Source organism: Oryx dammah, unplaced genomic scaffold, assembly GCF_014754425.2.
Source record: "Oryx dammah isolate SB20612 unplaced genomic scaffold, SCBI_Odam_1.1 HiC_scaffold_6, whole genome shotgun sequence".
Classification (NCBI taxonomy): domain Eukaryota; kingdom Metazoa; phylum Chordata; class Mammalia; order Artiodactyla; family Bovidae; genus Oryx; species Oryx dammah.
The window spans coordinates 4991252-5004643 of record NW_024070190.1 but is presented as its reverse complement, the minus strand read 5'-3'; the positions used below and the strand labels follow the sequence as shown (position 1 = coordinate 5004643).

The 13392-nt window shown below is 42.0% G+C and overlaps 1 protein-coding gene across 1 annotated transcript in view; it reads left to right on the top strand.

The window, feature by feature from the left end:
* The window catches only part of LOC120865404 (ryanodine receptor 2-like), an 803227-nt gene that overhangs the window by 731056 nt on the left and 58779 nt on the right, over positions 1-13392 (top strand). Inside the window, exons 89-92 of the mRNA XM_040242681.1 lie at positions 5368-5472; positions 8301-8382; positions 10951-12248; positions 13056-13123. Coding sequence (XP_040098615.1) covers positions 5368-5472; positions 8301-8382; positions 10951-12248; positions 13056-13123 — 1553 coding nt within the window. The remainder of the gene's footprint in view (positions 1-5367; positions 5473-8300; positions 8383-10950; positions 12249-13055; positions 13124-13392) is intronic.

The window sequence follows — 13392 nt, the reverse complement described above, 5'->3', positions numbered from 1 at the left end:
CACTAGCTTTGTCTGTAGTGATGCTTCCTAAGGCCCACTTGACTTCACGTTCCAGGATGTCTGGCTCTAGGTGAGTGATCACACCATCATGATAATCTGGGTCATGAAGATCTTTTTTTGTATAGTTCTGTGTATTCTTGCCCCCATTCTTAATATTTTCTGTTTCTGTTAGGTCCATACCATTTCTGTAATTTATTGTGCCGATCTTTGCATGAAATCTTCCCTTGGTATGTCTAATTTTCTTGAAGAGATCTCTAGTCTTCCCATTCTATTTTTTTCCTCTATTTCTTTGCACTGATCACTGAGGAAGGCTTTCTTATCTCTCCTTGCTATTCTTTGGAACTCTGAATTCAAATGGGTATGTCTTTTTTTCCTTTGCCTTTAGCTTCTCTTCTTTTCTCAGCTATTTGTTAGGCCTTGTCAACAACCATTTTGCCTTTTTACATTTCTTTTTCTTGGGTATGGTTTTGATCCCTGCCTCCTGGTACAATGTCACGAAACTCCATCCATAATTTTTCAGGCACTCTGTCTATCAGATCTACTCCCTTGAATCTATTTGTCACATCCAATGTATAATCATAAGGGATTTGATTTAGGTCATACCTGAATGGTCTAGTGGTTTTCCCTACTTTCTTCAATTCAAATCTGAATTTGGCAATAAGGAGTTCATGATCTGAGCCACAGTCAGCTCCCAGTCTGGTTTTTGCTGACTGTATATAGCTTCTCCATCTTTGGCTGTGAAGAATAAGATCAGTCTGACTTTGGTATTGACCATCTGTCGATGTCCATGTGTAGAGTCTTCTCTTGTGTTGTTAGAAGAGGGTATTTGCTATGACCAGTGTGTTCTCTTGGCAAAACTCTGTTATGTTTTGCCCTACTTCATTCTGTACTAAGGAAATGGCAATCCACTCCAGGACTATTGCCTGGAAAATCCCATGGACAGAGGAACCTGGTAGGCTACAGTCCATGGGGTCGCAAAGAATCAGACACGACACGACTGAGCAACTTCACTCACTCACTCCAGGTACTTATTGAGTTCCTACTTTTTCATTCCAGTCCCCTATAATGAAAAGGACATCGTTTTTGGGTGTTACTTCTAGAAGCTTTTGTAGGTCTCCATAGAACCATTCAACTTTAACTTCAGCTTCTTCAGCATTTTATATATATATATATATACACACACACACATGGGGCTTCCCTAGTGGCTCAGAGGTTAAAGCGTTTGCCTGCAAGGTGGGAGACCCAGGTTCAGTCCCTCAATTGGGAAGATCCCCTGGAGAAGGAAATGGCAGCCCATTCCAGTATTCTTGCCTGAAGAATCCCATGGACAGAGGAGCCTGGTAGGTTATAGTCCTCGGGGTCGCAAAGAGTTGGACATGACTGAGTGACTTGACTTCACTTCACTTCATATATGTACATGTGTACACACACATATGTATGTATATGTGTACATATGTATATATGTACATATGTATTTATGTATATGTGTATATCTATATATTTACATACAGGTATATATGTACATGCATATATATATATATGCTCTTTCATATTATGTATTTACTCTTTTCCATTATGATTTAACACAGTATATTGAATATAGTGCCCTGTGCTATATATAGTAGGACCTTGTTGATCCATTCTCTATATAATAGTAGCAAGGATTTTATGTTACAGGCACTGAATAAATGAGGGGTCTGGTTTTCCATTGGTATGTTGTTTTCATAGATACTGGGCATATAGCTCAAAGTCCACAGTCCAGCCCAAGATGGAGTCCTGCTTTCAAGATACAGCCTGTTCTGTTTCCTCCTTCAGGAAAGGCAGCTGACTGAGAAGATGTCAGACTAATTTCTCAAAGTAACCATCTTATTGTGGTCAGGATGACAGGTTCTTTTATAGAATCATAGAGAGAGAAAGATGCAATGAGGAACTAAAGTCAAAAGGCAGAATAGAGAGGGAAAGGCAGTGAGGAAGTAAAATAAAAGGGTCTTCAGTCTTGGGAAACATCTCCAGGAAGGTTCAGCCTTTGAAAGGGATGTGCTAGTCTCTTCCATTCAGAGGTAGTCAGTGTCAAACTATCTCTTTTTGAGTTGAACAAAGGCATTTTACTTTACAGTCAGGCAGAGGGTCAGGGTCCTTTTAGGCAGGCCATTATGCACGATAGTAATAACAAAAGCAACAAAAAGCAAGTCAAAGAAACAGTTCCAGCATGGAGTCAGAATTGGCTTCTTCTCCACAGCAAGCGCACAGGGCACATTGCCAACAATGGACCACAGTGAAATCCTGAGAATCTGTTGTTTTGACCCAGAAGCCAGACAGGATTGATGTACACTGTAAAATCAGTTTGGCCAGGCACACTGAATGTGTTAACCTCTAAGTTAAGTGATTCCTTCTCCCCACCGTCTCTTCAAACTTGCTCTGTAACCCATTTCTTTACCCCTCTTTGAATGGATCTTGTGCGCCAGCCACTCTCAGATAAATAAAATTCCTTGTCACTTTGTCACAAGAGTTGTCTCACTTCAGTCATTGTATGGTGACACCATCACTTAACTCTTACCCAATTTAAAACTCCCCCTCAAAGAAACACTTCCCCTCATGCCTGATTTTATGGTGGAAAGGCCTTGTGGGCTGAGGGTGGAGGGCAAGAAGTAGGCTCTGGCTTCTCTGCCTTCTCTCCAAGGGGCGTCTGTTCTTCCTCCTCCCGCTGTGAGCCAGCCTAGGCCTTCTCAGGGTTGGAACTGTGAAGAGGAAGAGTAAGGGGAGGGAGGTTTTCTTCCAGGCATGTGGAATTCAGGACTGCACTGTGGCCTGGCCACCTGGTTGGCATATTATATTCTTCCTCTGTTGAGGGGGCTTGACTCTCCTACTGCTTCCAGTGCCTGGAAAGGTGTCTTTTCCCTTCCAGTTTCAAATTATTCCATAATCTCTATTCATCTGGTGGCCTCCATCCACCTCTGAAAATCACATTACCCTTTCAGACAGTTTGCTTGGCAATATTTCAAAGTCCTTTTGGACAGAATAGCTCCCACTTAAGAAATCAATTTTTTGTTACATTCCATCTTTTACACTTTCTAATAGCAAGCTGTTACCCAAAAACTAGGTTCTTCTCTTGATGGATGTTGAGCCAATAGATACAACCAAAGACTAGGGGAAGGAAGGATTTATTACTTGCAGCAAGTGAGGAGAACACTAGGGTTCTTTCCCAAAGCAGTGTCTCTCCAAACAGCAAAATTGGGAAAGTTTTAAGCTCAGGGTATATGCATATTCATGAAGAGGCTTCAGCAGTGAAGAATTCAGACAGAGGTTGACAGAGTCCAAGCTTTAGTTGACTGAAGTCAGGAGGGATTTCATCATTCTATCCCCCACCTGGGTGAGGACCTTAGCTCCCACCAGCAAAACTCAAGGACTATATCAGATTATGTACCTCCTTTGAGGAGGAACTGAAACTCTGTTTTCACTGCATCGTTATTTGACTGCCCTTTCTCTATTACTGTGTTCCTTTGTTTCCCTAAGATCATTGATTACTGAGATCTATCCAAGGGCAAGCATTGTGACCAGGCTGAGATCACAAAAATGGCTCAGGCCAAAATGGCTTCTCTTATGTCAAAAAAGATATTCCTGGTTCTCTTTCTCTGGGGACCCCGTAACCTATGTGATTATAAAATCATATTGCTGCCCAACTTCAGAAGACAGAAGTCAAGCACTCCTGATGGCTCTCTTGAGGCCTCCTCTCTCTCTTGGTGTAAAGGAAGGCAAGGGTAGCCCTGTCCTCACCCTGCTGCAGGGGTGGAGGTTGGAGAGCACTTTGCAAAGTCTGTCCCTTTTCAACTTCAACACCTGTATGTCTTAAGGCTAGAAAGGTCTACTTAGTTTCCTTTTGCAGGTACTGAATCTAGCACCTTATTTTGGAATATGAAGATACTTGGCACTGAAGTAAATTACTGAACCAAATTAGGGTCTAGTTGTCCATGTGCAGTAAAGCCAATCTGCTGACACCTGGTGCTGGTGAAGGAGAGTGCAACATTTATTATAGGCATCAAATAAGGAGTCCACGACAGCTAGAACTTAAAAGGCCTGAAGTCCCTGAAGGCTTTCTGGCAAAGGTTTAGAAAGACAGGATGAGAGAGGGGTCTTGTAGGGTGTGTGATCAGCTCATGGACAGGTCAAGAGAGGGGCTTGAGGGGTGTGTGATCAACTCATGGACAGGTTGTAAGAGGGGGCTTGTGGGGTGTGTGATCAGCTCATGGACATTCTTCTGATTGGCTAGTGGTGAGGTCATTGGGAGTCAACATTATCAACCTGTCTGGGTCCATATGTTGGTGGGCAGTATACAGTTAACTTCACCCACCTGGTAGGGGTTTCAGTCTCTGCCAAAGAGCTCAGAGGACATGGCTCAGAATATTATCTGTTGTCCTTGAGAAGGAACTAAAGGTCTTTGACTTTGTTTAATGGCTGCTGCTGCTGCTGCTAAGTCGCTTCAGTCATGTCTGACTCTGTGCAACCCCATAGACGGCGGCCCACCAGGCTCCCCAGTCCCTGGGATTCTCCAGGCAAGAATATTGGAGTGGGTTGCCATTTCCTCCTCCAATGCATGAGAGTGAAAAGTGAAAGTGAAGTCACTCAGTCGTGTCCAACTCCTAGCGACCCCATGGACCGCAGCCTACCAGGCTCCTCCATCCATGGGATTTTCCAGGCAAGAGTACTGGAGTGGAGTGCCATTGCCTTCTCCCTAAAGTATTATTATTTTGTCTTGCCTGTTTTCCTTTCTTTCTGCATTCTTCCCCTTGTTTGATTAAATTTATTCTTTGACTTAAGTTTTTCTACAGACAAAAGGAAGGCCGAGGACATAAGTGGAGATCTGTTTTGGGAGGGCCTCATAGGGTCCTTGGAGAAGGCAATGGCAACCTACTCCAGTACTCTTGCCTGGAAAATCCCATGGGCAGAGGAGCCTGGAAGGCTGTAGTCCATGGGGTCGCTAAGAGTCCGACACAACTGAGCGACTTCACTTTCACTTTTCACTTTCATGGATTGGAGAAGGAAATGGCAACCCACTCCGGTGTTCTTGCCTGGAGAATCCCAGGGATGGGGGAGCCTGGTGGGCTGCCATCCGTGGGGCTGCACAGAGTCAATTGGACACGACTGAAGTGACTTAGCAGCAGCAGGAGCAGCATAGGATCCTGATCGGTTATATCTGTTATCCTCAGCTCTAGGTCCTTAAGTGAAGCTTCCATTTTGACATCTTGTCGGTATCTTCAATGCAGTCCTCTCTTCCAGTCACTTGTTGCTGAAGTAAAATCTATTATTGTTAGGTTTAATTTGGCAGTTAATGTATCAGGAATGACTGTTGTCTGTCTGTTTCTGGCCCAGGGTCCTTGCACCGGCAACCAGCAGAGTTTGGCTCACAGCAGGCTCTGGGATGCTGTGGTGGGTTTTCTGCATGTATTTGCCCACATGCAGATGAAGCTGTCTCAGGTAAAGTCACTGTCCTCTGTCAGCCTAGGTGAGACACTGTACACTGTGATCATTGGCAAATTAAACACACTTTCCCCTGTCAGAATATTATTTTTCTTAGATGACTTCTTTATACATCTTTTACCTGACATTTTTTTTTAAAAATCCTTTTTTTAATAAAAGAATTTTATGCAAACTGACAATAGGTGGGAGCCATTCTTCACATTTGATAATAAAAGATCAAGGAATTGACTATAATGGAGAAATAAAACAGTATAGTTGCCAAACACTGTACGTTTTACAGTCCTTCATAGACCCACATCTCAATGATTACTTGCTGGAATTTTTCTCATCCATACATATAATTGGAAGAGGATTTGTAATATGCTCCAAATCCCTCGTTAAGGAGAGATAGTTTTCTTACAGAGTCATAAACAAGCAGTTGTTCTTAAAAGATGACATTCACCAATTAACCGGACATTTAACTTCATGAAAGTCAAAGAGGGAAAAATAGCAGTACAGTTAGGCAAATGACGAAGAAACAGATTTTTCACCATGCTTAATGTTAATCTGGCAGCACATCCTGGAAACATGAGCATGCTGTTTTCTCACCCCTGTATTGCTTGTGGAGTCAGAGATACATGAATAGAAAAACTCTGAATATAAATCTTGAATAAATATGTCCCTTTGATGTAGGGAAGTTTACTGGGATGTCTTGAGATCTCACATATCTGTTGAGTGTGGATATCTGTCAGGTGTCAAGAGAGGAGAAAATGCTAGACTGAAAGGCAAAGGACCACCAGTCCAGCCCCCACAATTTCATTCATGCGTCCATCTCTTCCTTGAGTCTCCTTGCCTCCAGCAAAGTGAGGAAACTCAGACCTCCACCCTGCCCTCCAAGCTGGAAAATATTGTCAGATAGAGCCAGGCGCAGGTTAAAGTGGCAAGAACAGATTTAATCAGTGATAACTGTCACTGTAGGAAGAAAAATCTAGTGTGAGCTGAACTCAACTTGGACTTGTACAGAGATGATGGGAGGAGGAGGGGATGATCAGGGCTCAGGGAAGAGAAAAATTATAAAAGGTCGGTCAGTGTAAACATGATGGGCCAGCTGTGTCTGCTAGCTGACAAGTATTGACATTAGGATTCTACCTCCTGCAGAGCCTGGGAGACAGATTCTAGCATCCTCAGGTGTTGGCTGGAACAAATAATAATTTTTTTTTGGCAGCCTTGAGTTTTCTCAGGCAAGCACCCTAAGAGGGCTTGGGGTCTTCCCAGTGAAGTAGCTTTGAGCTGTTAGAAACAATGGTCGTGTTTTGTTCTAGTCTTTTTTTTTTTTTCAACTGAAGTGTAGTTGATTTGCTGATGAGACAGTTAGATAGCATCACTGACTCAGTGGACTTGAATTTGAACAAACTCCTGGAGACAGTGAAGAATAAGGGAATCTGGCACGCTACAGTCCATGGGGTCACAAAGAGTTGGACACAATGTAGCAATTGAACAACAACAAATAACTGATTTTCAGTGTTGTATCAATCTCTGCTATACAGTGAAATGGCTCAGTTATATACATATGAACATTCTTTTTTAATATTCTTTTTCATTATGCTTTATCACAGGATATTGAATATAGTTCGCTGTTCTACACAGTAGAATCTTGTTTATCCATCCTATAGTTTGCATCTGCTAATCCCATCTCCCAGTTGTTCAAGGCTTTATAAACCAAGATTAAAGCCTACTTGGGAAGAGGGCCCAGAGGATTGGTCAAGGAGAGAGTCTTTGTCAGTATCTAGTTATTGGTAACTTCTACCAAATAAGGAAATACAATGATTGCTTTCATCTAATTGCTAGTGACATTTTAGTAAGTAAAGAAAATCAACATGAACCAAATTTATCACAAGAGAGTTCTTATTTGGATGTATTTCCATCATTTTGTTAACATCTAGCAGTGCTACCTAGCAGTTGTTCATTGTAGACCTAGTTGAGGTACCAACTATTTAGAAAGAAATAAATCACATCCTTCATACAGTGTTGAAATTTGGCTTCCTGTGTAGAAAAATTCATGTGAATAAAACAATACCTTGTGGGTGTATATATATATATATATATATGTATGTATATATGTATTTTTTTGAAAAGTATAGTTGTAAAATAAAAAACTCTGATGATGCATGGAGTTATAATGTAGATATCAATATTCCATGTTTTCAGGCACTGAATCTAAGCATAGTGATGTTTGTACACAACATATCTATATAAAATTTTTTTTCATGGTGATAAATCAAAGACAAAAAAACACAGAAAATTTTAAACAGAGAAATATCCAAGAGCTTAATCAAGTTGGTAAATAAGATACTGTGTGTACATTTTTTGGCCAGATTTATGTAGGGTAAGTTTATCTCATATCACTGTTATGCCTGTGTTTTCCAGAATAAGTTAATTTTTACAACGTGTATAGCATCTCAGTGTAGTAAGTTAGAAAGAAGAAAAGACAAGTCTAGTGTTTTCAAGGAGAAGAAAGACGCCCGGTGTTCAAAAGTACCTGAGTCTTGCCTACCTGACCCGAGGGTCTCCACCATTGCTTTAGCTCTTCCATACTCTTGTTAGATTTATTCATTGTCCTTACGAATACTTTAAAAAATATGAGTTGGAATCAATAGTAAATACTCTTTCATTCTGAAGTGTGTATTTTTAATAAGCTGCAGATTTTTATTTGGCTTCTTTTTAGCTGTATAATGCTGTAAGGTCTGCTGTTGGTAAAAAGGTATTCTTTTTGTGAGAATAAGTATGACATTCTTGCTGCATAATTTTCTCATGTTATCTCAAATGCACTGTGTTAATACTTTCAGGACTCCAGTCAAATTGAGCTACTAAAAGAATTGATGGATCTTCAGAAGGACATGGTGGTCATGTTGCTGTCCATGTTGGAAGGTAGTTTTGATTTATATCTTCAAATCCCCTTTATTCTTTGAAGGATTCCGTATATGCTTGCTCTGGGAGTCAGCCTGCTGCAAAGGATAAAATATCAGTGCTGAATACCTCAGGCTTATTGCTGGCTTGACTCTTTTCTTTTTTTTTTTAGGATTTTTTTTTAATTTTTATTTTTACTTTATTTTACTTTACAATACTGTATTGGTTTTGCCAAGTTAGTTTTTTTATTGTTGTTGTTTTGTTTTTTAATTTTAAAAAAAGAAATCTTGCCAATCTCAGGTCACAAAGCTATGGAATGAAACCAGTAGTACTTCATTTTATAGTGGTATTTTTCATTTCACAGTGATATCTTAAAGGGTATGATCTTCAGAGAGTACCTTAAAGAGGGTTTTGTTTGTTGTCATTTTGTTTGTTTGTAAGCAGTAGGGATTACAGATGTTTGGGGACACTCCAAATGCATAAATTGCTGCTTTCAGCTGACTGCCTTATAGCTCCTGTGGGTCCTTACATTTCTGCAGGTGGAGAAGGCAGTAGAGAGCACCCCACCCACCAAGGCTGGTGGCAGCCTAAGTTCTCCCCTCTACATGTCTCTTTCTTGGGTTTTCATTCTCTCTCTTTCCACCTTATTTTCCTTTGCAACTGTGTTTTCTTTCTATCTCAGGCAGTAAATATAGTGGGTAAGAGATGGGGTTCTGAGATCCACCACCAGCACCCACATCTCCCTTTCTGACCCAGGCAGCGTGACCCTGCCGTGAGTAACGTCTCCGTTTCTCACTTCCCTCCTCTATGAGATGGAGCTCAGAACAGCTTCTGCGAGCCTTCTGTGAAATCATGTGAATGAGACCAAGGCCACTACTGAATGTTTGCTATTTTGTTCCCTATGCTTTTTTTCTTAAGTCCTTCCTATTTTCTCTCTCTTACTTAGTCTGCCCTGCGTTAACTAATTAAGGTAGTAGACACACCTTGCCCTAGGACTTTAAAGATGCAGTGTTTGCTTGAAACCCTTAGTTGGCAGCCACTCTATATCCTCCAAGCACAAATCCTTTTCCCAGGACCTCAATTCAAGTTTTAGTCTAAATAGTAGCAACACAGACATAATAACTGAAGGAATAAAGAGTTAAAATTAACCTCGTTTAAGTACTTTTTCATCTGAATACCAGGTTTGTGAATTGGATAGTATCATTATCACTCTTTGGCAAATAGTGCAGAGAGGCTAAGAAATCTGCCCAGGTTGCTGTGGCAGCAGATGGTGGGATCTGGATTCAAACCCCAACAGCAGGGCTCCTGAGCCATGCCTTGTTTGTTTGTTTGTTTGGCTGTGCTAGGTCTTCATTGCTGTGTGTGAGCTTTCTCTAATTGGGGTGAGTGGGGGCGACTCTCGAGTTGAAGTGCTCAGGCTTCTCCCTGTGGGGGCTTCTCTCATTGCCGAGCATGGGCTCTAGCTGTACCACTTCAGTAGCTGTGACCTATGGGCTTAGCTGCCCCGAGGCGGGCGGGATCTTCCTGGGCCAGGGATCAAACCCGTGTTCCCTTCATTAGCAGGCAGAATCTTAACCACTGGACCGCCAGGAAAGCCCTTGGGCCCATGCTCTTAACTCTGATGTTTACTGCCTCGCAGATGAACTCCAGGAACCCATCATCATGTATCTTTCTTCTCATGCCTGTCTTTATGTTACATAGCACATTCTGTTCAAGGAATGATGACTCTATAATTTAGGGTCATATCTCATTTTCTCAGGCTTATTCATAATATGCCATTTTCTAGCTATAAACATTCTGAACCATGAAGAAATGTAAGGAGGTCTTTTACATTTTACATCAGAAAGAGTATCTAATTTGCCCTCAGTGGTTCCGTTTGAAGTCCTGGCCCTAGCTTTCAATAATCATGTTACAGCATGCACTTTAATTTAACCTTGCTAAACACAGTTTCCTCAATAGTAAAATCATAATTAATAATAAAAAGTACCTGCCTCACAGGTATTTTCAAGTATGAACATGAAATTAGGTGTAATGTCTGTGAGCAGTGATTTTTCATCCCCAAAGGGCTATGCATACACTCATTTTTATTATTGATATGAGACTGGATTTCTGTTTCAGGCTTTAGGATAATATAAATGTCTGCCTTTTTTCTTTTTTAAAAAAATCCTAAAGCATGTTGCTTCTAGGATCAATTGAAGGGAAAAAATGTCAGCCTTTCATCATATATTGTTTTACATGCATTAGTACAATTACTTTGTAAATATGCTTTTGCATGTGTTCATGTAATCACTTTCTAAAATTAGAGTTTACAAGTAATTATCCATCTTTTTCTTCACACATTAGAAAAGAGCTATCTTTGATTCAGATGTCATATAAGATTTATATTGTTATTTTCTCTATAGACACTTTTTTTAAAAGACATTTTAAGATGTTTACTATTTACCTGCACAAGTTAGCAGAAACTTACACAGTTGGACCAGGGTACAACAACTAAACACACACACTCAATGTACGTTGACTTCTGTCTGCCATCAACACTGGTTTTATTGGGAATGTTCATTTTGAGCCAATGCAATTCTTTATCCCCAGGCAATGTTGTTAACGGCACCATTGGCAAACAGATGGTTGATATGCTCGTGGAATCTTCCAACAACGTGGAGATGATTCTCAAGTTTTTTGACATGTTCTTAAAGCTCAAGGACTTGACGTCTTCTGATACTTTCAAAGAGTATGACCCCGATGGTAAGGGAGTTATTTCCAAGAGGGACTTTCACAAAGCCATGGAGAGCCATAAGCACTACACGCAGTCTGAGACTGAGTTCCTTCTGTCCTGTGCAGAGACAGATGAAAATGAGACCCTGGACTATGAAGAATTTGTCAAACGGTTCCACGAGCCTGCCAAGGACATTGGCTTCAATGTGGCAGTGCTCCTGACAAACCTCTCTGAACACATGCCCAATGACACCCGGCTGCAGACTTTTCTGGAATTGGCTGAGAGTGTGCTCAATTACTTCCAGCCCTTCCTGGGCCGGATCGAGATCATGGGCAGTGCCAAGCGCATCGAGAGGGTGTATTTTGAAATCAGTGAGTCCAGCCGAACCCAGTGGGAGAAGCCCCAGGTCAAGGAATCCAAAAGGCAATTTATATTTGACGTGGTCAATGAAGGGGGAGAAAAAGAGAAGATGGAGCTCTTCGTGAATTTCTGCGAGGATACCATCTTTGAGATGCAGCTGGCCGCTCAGATATCAGAGTCAGATCTGAATGAGAGGTCAGCGAATAAAGAGGAGAGTGAGAAGGAGAAGCCGGAGGAGCAGGGTCCGAGGATGGGTTTCTTTTCCGTCATGACGGTCAAGTCTGCCCTGTTTGCCCTCAGGTACAATCTCTTGACCCTTATGCGGATGCTCAGCCTGAAAAGCTTGAAGAAGCAGGTGAAGAAGGTGAAGAAGATGACAGTGAAGGACATGATCACAGCCGTCTTTACATCCTACTGGAGTATTTTGATGAGCCTCCTGCACTTTGTAGCCAGCGTTTGCAGAGGCTTCTCTCGCATCATCGGCAGCCTCCTGCTGGGAGGAAGCCTGGTCGAAGGTGCAAAGAAGATCAAAGTGGCGGAGCTCTTGGCCAACATGCCAGACCCCACGCAAGATGAGGTTCGAGGAGACGGGGAGGAGGGGGAGAGGAAAACCCTGGAAGGGGCCCTGCCCTCTGAAGATCTGACCGACTTGAAGGAACTGACAGAGGAGAGTGACCTGCTTTCTGATATCTTTGGCTTGGACCTGAAGCGAGAAGGAGGGCAGTACAAACTGATTCCTCACAATCCCAATGCTGGCCTGAGTGACCTCATGAGCAACCCCGTCCCTATCCCAGAGGTGCAAGAAAAGTTCCAGGTAACTTACCTCCAGTCACAGCAGCTCTCTGCACTTCAGGTGGGCATGATAAGTGAATTTGACATCAGCTGTTTTGCTTGTGCCAGAGTGGTGTTCAGTAGATGACTTGCCTTGCCACAGAGTAATGGTTTTTTAGTAGGCAGAGCCAGCCAGCCTTTTGAAGGTCCTTTACAAATTATTTCATTAAACTATGAAGGTACAAACTCTGGTACTCACTCTCAAGACATTAGGCAGTTGATCAATAATCATTCCATCCACAAGTATTTTATGAGGATTGGCCATGTGTCTAGTCCCCCTGGGTATCATACAGAATTAAAAGAAATGTAAGATGTAATCATTGCTCTCAAGTTGCCTTAAAGAGTTTATTAGAAAGATAAACCACTCATGAAAAAAATTAGAAAATCATTAAGTGGTAAGTAGCATAGGCCGCAGACTGTTGATTATGTGAGAAAATGGAAAACTCAGTATGGCTTGGAGTAGCTGGTTGAGACTGAAGAAGTGGGACGTACGTTGGTTTGGAGGATGAGTAAGATTTGAGTAGGTGAATGAGGGAAAGAAGATGGTTGTGAAATAAGTGGGAAGGAGCTTAGAAAGTTGGTGCTCCCTGCTGGCCTGGCAGGTGAGTGTGGGGAAGGAAAAATGCACGAACCAGCAGAAGGAAGGGCTCACGTGGCAGTTTTATCCCCTCGACTGAGGCAGGAGGGTATCATTTATAGGTTACAATTTGACACAGGGTCACAGAGCTTCCTGAACTCATTCAAAGGTGACATGTTTTCCCGCTTCTCTTTTCCCATGGACTCATCCAAGGAACAGAAGGCAAAAGAAGAAGAAAAGGAAGAAAAAGAAGAAAGCAAATCCGAACCCGAGAAAGCTGAGTATGTGTCATTTCTGTGCCCTTTCCTTTGTGTCACTGTTTTTCACTCATCCTCTCCCTTCGGGGATGCAGTGGGGAGAATCTCAGGTTGCAAGGTGACACCTGTCATCTCAGTGGAAGGCCTCATCCTCAGTGGGTGGGGATCAGTGTAAACACCTACCTGGGCGGGTGGGGGGGGTATTCCTATCTCTTTCTGGTTCCATGAGGATTTTGTTTGTGTGTTTCTCAGCAGAAACGACTTTATAATTCCATGTGATGTTCTCTGCAAGA